This window comes from Coregonus clupeaformis, chromosome 12 (genome assembly GCF_020615455.1).
Source record: "Coregonus clupeaformis isolate EN_2021a chromosome 12, ASM2061545v1, whole genome shotgun sequence".
NCBI lineage: Eukaryota > Metazoa > Chordata > Actinopteri > Salmoniformes > Salmonidae > Coregonus > Coregonus clupeaformis.
In genome coordinates this window covers 55441740-55448991 of record NC_059203.1, presented here as the reverse complement: position 1 = coordinate 55448991, position 7252 = coordinate 55441740, and the positions used below count along the sequence as shown (strand labels likewise).

The 7252-nt window shown below is 40.8% G+C and overlaps 1 protein-coding gene across 1 annotated transcript; it reads left to right on the top strand.

The window, feature by feature from the left end:
* The first annotated feature begins 634 nt into the window (after positions 1 to 634).
* LOC123492060 (protein FAM83C-like) lies at positions 635 to 6958 on the top strand. Its single transcript, XM_045223970.1, has 4 exons — positions 635 to 1354; positions 2517 to 2684; positions 3052 to 3176; positions 5888 to 6958. The coding sequence occupies exons 1-4, from the start codon at positions 845 to 847 to the stop codon at positions 6870 to 6872; spliced, it is 1788 nt and encodes a 595-aa protein (XP_045079905.1). The 5' UTR covers positions 635 to 844; the 3' UTR covers positions 6873 to 6958.
* Positions 6959 to 7252: the final 294 nt, after the last annotated feature.

The window sequence follows — 7252 nt, the reverse complement described above, 5'->3', positions numbered from 1 at the left end:
TTTGCTCTGACATGCACTGTCAACTGTGGGACCTTAAATAGACAGTTGTGAGCCTTTCCAAATTACCACAGGTGGACTCCAATCAAGTTGTAGAAACATCTCAAGGATGGTCAATGGAAACAGGATTTTGAGTCTCATAGTGAAGGGTCTGAATACTTATGTAAATAAGGTATTTTTTTATATATTTTTTTATATACATTTGCAAACATTTCTTAAACTGTTTTCGCTTTGTCATTATGGGGTATTGTGTGTAGATTGCTAAGGATTTTTATTTATTTAATCCATTTTCGAATAAGGCTGTAATTTAACAAAATGTGTAAAAAGTCAAGGGGTCTGAATACTTTCCGAAGGCACTGTATGAAGGCTACCACAAAGAGACGCCGGTGATAGGTTTTAAATGTCATATCATGTGAGCGAGAGGTGGAGCCAGTTCACGTTGGATACCACCACCACGACTGCTAAATACAGGGGTGTATTCATTACACCGATTCTGTTGCAAAACGGAAAGAGGGCGGGACCTACCTGAATTTGTCCAATAGAAACTCTCGTTTTCGTTGCAAAACGCAACTGTTTGGACTAATGAAAACACCCTGGTGAGCAAGAGGTGGTGTACTTCTGAACAGACTATGAGACCAACAATACGAAAGCCCCCGCGGGAATAGCCTACAGTCGCTGTCATGATCGGCAACTAGAGAAGTCAAGTCCATTTCAGCGCAGGCCGTTTTCATAGAGAGACTACTTGTATTTTGTAGTTTTTAGATATTGCATTTGCTATATGCCTATAAGAGTACTGTAGTGCATGAGAGTACACCGCCATCTGTTACCTTAGTGCTGCACAGGCACAATGATGAGCTCCGACGCGCTCCGGCCGACACAGAACTCCGGGCGCAAAGCGCTTGGTAAGCTCGCCAACAGGTTAGAAGAAGTGAAGAACCCATGGCGACAAGGCTCGACGCTCGAACTCAGCCACAATGAGGCGGCCAGGTTGGCAACAGACGCTCTGCTGGAGTCTGGGGAGAAGGAATACAGACGAGTTCTGACAGAGGAAAGGGAATTAAACTTTCTCTCGCCGCTTGAGATTCATTATATTACCGAGAATGCAGCCAAGAACTGTAGCTCCGACAACAGCTCAAATGGCACTGAGGGGGACATTGGGGAGGGGGATACGGTGTCGGAGCTTACCTCGGGGACCTATTTCCCAATGATGTCCGACGAAGAGCCACCTATTCTGGAACTCGGATGGCCAGAAAACCCTCAAAGATACGGACCCTCAGAAACACAGATCTATTTCCAACGGGACAAGACTCACAACGTGAAAGACCTCATTCGGTCATTAATAAATAAAGGAAAAAGGGTAAGTCATTGAATTTGTATATTTATATTCATTTACCTCCATTTATTTAAAAGGAAATGGGGGGGCCATACAAGCCTTTAAAGTTTCGTTTTGGAACAAGGGGCCTCACCATACAGTAGCCCCTAGGCTATACTTTTCTTAGGGTCCTCAATGTTTCATACATTCATTTCAGCCTGTAATATGTCATGTGTGTGTGTCATATTCATTTGAAGAAAGGGTAGCCTAGTGCAATAGCAATACTTTTTACTACAGTGTGTACAGAGGCACACAGGCCTACAGCTCATGCCTAGTTTGCCTTGGCAAAAAGCCATGTAGGCTTGTGTTAGATAACACTTCCTATGAATACCCTCTATCAAATGCATTATAAGCGGATTTTTAATGCCTAATGAGCTCACTCTGCAATAATACCTAATGAGCTCACTCTGCATAATGCATTATAATGCACATCACAGGTGTCTTAGTCATCTATTACTATATTCATAGAGCATTATGACCAACGCTATATAATGCCTTATAAAGCAAAGTGTTATAATGCCCTATATGTCAACCTCATTAAGAGAGCTTTATATTGTGCTCAACAAGGGGTATATTCCTCTTTTTTCAATAGGTTAAAAGGGGGTATATTCCCATTCACCTGTACACCCTCTAATACACCTAGCTGTCTTGCACACTAAACATGATTGCAGAATCCCCGTTGACAAAATGTCCAAATGAGCATTTCATATAGGCATTATAAAACTTAGCTTAACACGTCGCCTGCTCATAATGATGTTTATGAGCAGCTATAAGCACCTTTGGTTGTGCATTATAGTTCATTATGCATTGCTCATAAGGCTTATAAATGTGCTTAGAATGCATTATGGAGAGGACATTCATAGGAAGTGTTACCAAATTATCTTAGCACCAATAGCACAATTTCACCAGGTCAAATTCCTGGTACATGTAAATGTACTTGGTGAATAAAGGTGATTCTGATTCAAAAATTGTATGATCGTTTTAATTATCGTTCATAACTGGCTGGTACAAATACAAAATGCAGATATGATTAACAACAATTATTATAGGCCTATATATACAATTACCAAATTGAAAATAACAGAATTGTACCCTGTTGTCAAAAAATTACATTTTTGAATTGATCAACCTTTCCCTGTGTGTGCAGGTCATAGCGTTGGTCATGGACCTCTTCACAGACGTTGATCTGCTCTGTGACTTGATGGAGGCCTCGAACAAACGCAAGGTCCCTGTGTACATTCTCCTGGATGAGAAGAATCTCAACTACTTTGTTGACATGTGTGCAGCACTGGACATCCAGAACTCTCACCTGGGTGTAAGTCATGGTGGAAGGATGGGATGTGGTGGGTGCATAGGTTGATGGATGGATGGATGGATGGATTGCTGAATAGGATGTACTGTGTATACTCTGTGTATTTCTCTCTCCCTCTTTTCTCCCCCTCTCTCTCTCCCTCTCTCTCTCTCTCTGTATTTCTGCTTCGCTTTCTTTCCCTCTTATTCTCTGTGGGTGTGTCCATGCATTCATTATACAATGTGCAGTGGTACACCTTTTCTGTGTGAAAACGGAAGATGGATTGATACCATTTATTACCTACAAACATTACATCATGATTCATTAGATATTGTTAATCTTATTGGTGTTATTATTTCCACAAAATCTGACATTTTCATTGCCTTTCCAGAACATGAGAATCCGCAGTGTGTGTGGAGATACGTACTGCACTAAAAGTGGGAAAAAATTCACCGGGCAGGTCCAGGAAAAGTTTATGATTATAGACTGTGAGGAAGTCATTGCTGGGTCATACAGGTAAGGATTGTGCTCTTGTGTCTTGGGAAAATACATACCAGTTATTTATCTATTCATTTACAGTAAATCTAAAGCATAATAAGCGGGAACTGAGAATTCCTATATTGCACGGTATGCTAAACGCTAGCCCTGCTCTGTACATTGTCTACCAACATTGGGTGACACTGAATTATCTAGTAAGGTGACTCAGGCAATAATTGTAATTTTAGTCATTAGGTAAACATCCCATTCCTAAGTGCTTTGTGCTCTCCCTCACTTGAGCCTTGGTACCTTGTACCGCCATCCAGAAGCCAATTGGTCAAACTCTTTGAAGAGTGGCTGAGACAGGTCCTCTAGGAGGAAGATCACCTTGTGCAGCAAGTGTTTGTCATGTCAGGCAAGGCTGGGTAGCTGTGATCCCATTAGATAGAGAGCAGACTTTGATGGTAGTCTGTAAGCAGTTTGTATTGATAAATGGTTTAATAAAGAAAACGTTATCACGGCGGCATCAGGGGGACATTTTCCACTATTTTATAGTTATAACAGCTAAATAACCACTGCATTTTACGTAGTTAGGCTCTATCTTTGATGCCGATTAAATGTCTCCCAAAGTGCTTTTATTTTTTTTATTTTTTTGGGGGGGGGGTAGATCAGCTTTAATATTGCCAATAGATTGTAGCTTATATCAATGTAATTGTCTGCATCATTCCCAATCCCCCAGATATATATAAAAAGATAGATATTTAAAAAATATTTTTATTTTCCTTTATTATTTTCCCCTAACCCTACCACCCCTCCCCTAATTGGAGTAAACAGTGTTTTTCTTGTAAGATTGATAGAAGTGGAAGCATTTGAAACAAGTAAATAATACTTAAGCAAGAACTGTAATTACAATTACATGCTCAATAGCAGGTAATGATATGAGCGGTTATAAAATTCATCCCAGTAAGTTAACAGTTGACCATTAACAATTGAAGAAGTGCATACATGCACTCATTCACTACATTGTATTGCTCATTGCTCTTGGCACTTAACCTTATGCAAAACATTCATACACCCTCCATTTTGAAAAGCAATGTGTTGGCAGTTTTGTCAACTCCCAACAGAATTAGCGTCAGTTGAACAAACGTGTTATTGAGAACCCTCAGGTGTTTTATGGACATGATGAAGACTAGAGGAATGTGTGTAGAAGTACAGATGATTGTGTACTTTGCTTCCTTGGCATTACACTTTTTATATGTCTCACTTCACTTTATGGGGATTATGCAGCTATGTATGTTTAGATTTTGTCTTCATGTTCAGACAAGAAGATAGAAGTGTCAGCTGTTTGCTCAGCTGATTATGTTTCATTACTGGGTAGGGAGCATGTAGGATGGGCTACAAGGGTTAAACTTGTGGGTGAGTGCGCAAACAATGAGGTTTGTACGCATGTGCCAAGCCCTCAGTCAATGCAAAAGCATTTACCTGTAGAGTTTACTGGGAATATATCTGTAGTTCCATTTAATGTTTATCTTGAAATTCAAACAAAACGCCTTATAATTGGAAGTGGTAGCTATTTTGACTTTCAAGCACATCCGTATGACAGGCTTTACAACAATGAAATCAGTAGTACTTCAAACATCTTTTATATGACACAAAAAAACAATTGCTCACATACAGAGGAACACTGAGAAGCTTTGTACCCAAGTTGTTCTTCTGGTTCAGTATTCAAATTTAATTCAAAGTAAGCCTTTTCATATTTGTTTGGTCTTTTGAAAACATGCTTCCCCTAAAAAACTGTTGATAACACAGGTATTATAATACAGTATTATAATATAGGCATAATGCATTATGATGTGGTCATAATGCATTATAAGTAGGGACCTCACGATAAGTTGCAAGGGACCTCACGATATGATATTATCACAATACTTAAGTGCCAATACGATATGTATTGCAATTCTCATGGTTCTCACGATTCTATATTTATTGCAATTCAATACTGCGATGTTATTGTGATTTGATGATTTGATGTTCTGCGGAGAGACGAGAGAGCATGAGAAAATGTGTTTTGATCAGTCATGGAAATAAAAGTGCTAAAAACATGTTTGCTCACTATTTAAAAAGAAGATTGAGAACAAGCTATAGGATGAAAAATACCAGAGTTTTGGCACAGGTACAGCCGACTAACGCTAGCTAACCCTACCTAGCAATACAGTTACATATATTTTTTATATTTGTCAAATCAATACTTGGAGTCAAAATATCAATATAATATTGCGATATGTAACTGTATCTATTTTCCCCCCATCACTAATTATAAGACTTGTCATAAGTATCTATGAACTACTTATAATGTATAAGTGTCATGTTAAAATGAATCATTTTAATGTATTATAACTATACGCCCTAAGTAAAGTGTTACCAAACTGTCTCATATTGCTTGCTGCATGTCATCTAAAGCTGATAGAAAGATTATATGTTGGTTTCTCACCAGAATTAGTTACGATTTGCACAGGATGTACTTATATCTTTTCCTGGAGGTTTGTAAATAGTGTGCAATCCATTTGTGAGTTTAAAAAGTTTTTATGCACTACAGGTAATTTGTTTTTAAGTAGAACATTACTGGGTAGGGATGTATTTACTCTATGGCATATTTAGCCCATTGTGTACTGTGTACATTTGTGTACATACTGTACAACTACTTGTTATTGAAGATGTCATTGTTTTCGATCATGTTCCCTTTCCTGTAGTTTCAGCTGGCTCTCGGCGCAGGTCCACAGCAACATGGTGATGCACTTCTCTGGGCAGATCACTGACAGCTTCGACCGAGAATTCCGCTGCCTGTATGCTGACTCTCAGATCATTGACTGTTTCCATAACCCCGATGAGGAGGGTCTCCCTTACTACCCCTACCCTGTTATGGCGCCCAACATGGGGCTAGACTTCTTCCCCGAGAGGTCACAGGATAGGGAGAGGGTTCTGAGTTCAGAGAATTCCAGCAGCCAATCCAGTAGCAGCATGTCCAGCATCAAGGCAGCACCCAACATGACCAATACGGTTTACAAGGTCACTCAAGGTCAAGACAAGAAAGAGCCCAGCAACTCTCACCTGAGCCCTGAGAGGAGAGGAGGGGCACTAACTCCCACCCTTCATAATCAGACCGCCCAAGGCACGAGAGGCTCCCCCAATGGGACCAGTCACAGCCCAGTTACAGAGCGCCCTTCCTCTGGGATCGGCCAATCGGTCGGGATAGAGTGGTCCAAGTCCATCCCCACGGAGTTCCGCCAACCAAACGTTGGCGGAACCACGTCCAAGTTTCAGGCTCTAGGTTTGTACGACCCCATGTCGAGCCTCTTCAACAGTAGCCCCAAGACACAGTCTCCAGTGCCAGACAACAAACTCTCTGCCAAGCAGAGGACTCCCTCCAACCCCCTCCTCAACAAGCTCACCGACCTCTTCCTCCCCCCAACCAAGAAAGACCTCCTCCCCTCAACTGAGAAGGACACCTACATCTTCAAGAGGTCTCCTCCTCACAGCACAGGCTTCGGGGGGCCAGACCTCTCCCAGACAGAGCTGGAGAGCGAGCAGACTCCCCCGCCACCGCCCCCCATGATAAAACGGCAGGACCAGAAACGCATGACCTTAGGCCACAGCAAACTGGACCTGGTCAACCACTACAACAAGATGAAGTCCAAGCAGGTGTACAGCAGGTTTGAGGTAAAGAATAACAACTGAGGCTCTGTTGGGAAAGTATTTTACCTCCCATACCCCCATCGCACTGGATCTCCAGGAAGCAGAGCACACTTTTTAGGGCCGGCCCTGCATTGAATGGCTGTGTATTGTGTTCTTATTTTTGTGAGTGTCTTTCACTAGCCAGTATGGTTTTTACTGTATGAAATGAGTTGTAAATAGAGTTATGCTGTTTTGTAAGAAATGTGTTTTTACTTTTTACATATATCTATAAGTAACTTAATTAAGTTACAGTAATCTTTTAGATACTTTCAGATGATTTGGACATGAAAATGAAAAGGGGGACCTTACATCAAAATCTCATCATAGTGAGGATATTAATAGTGAGATGTGCAAAAGCATTTTCTTTCAATATTTGATTTATT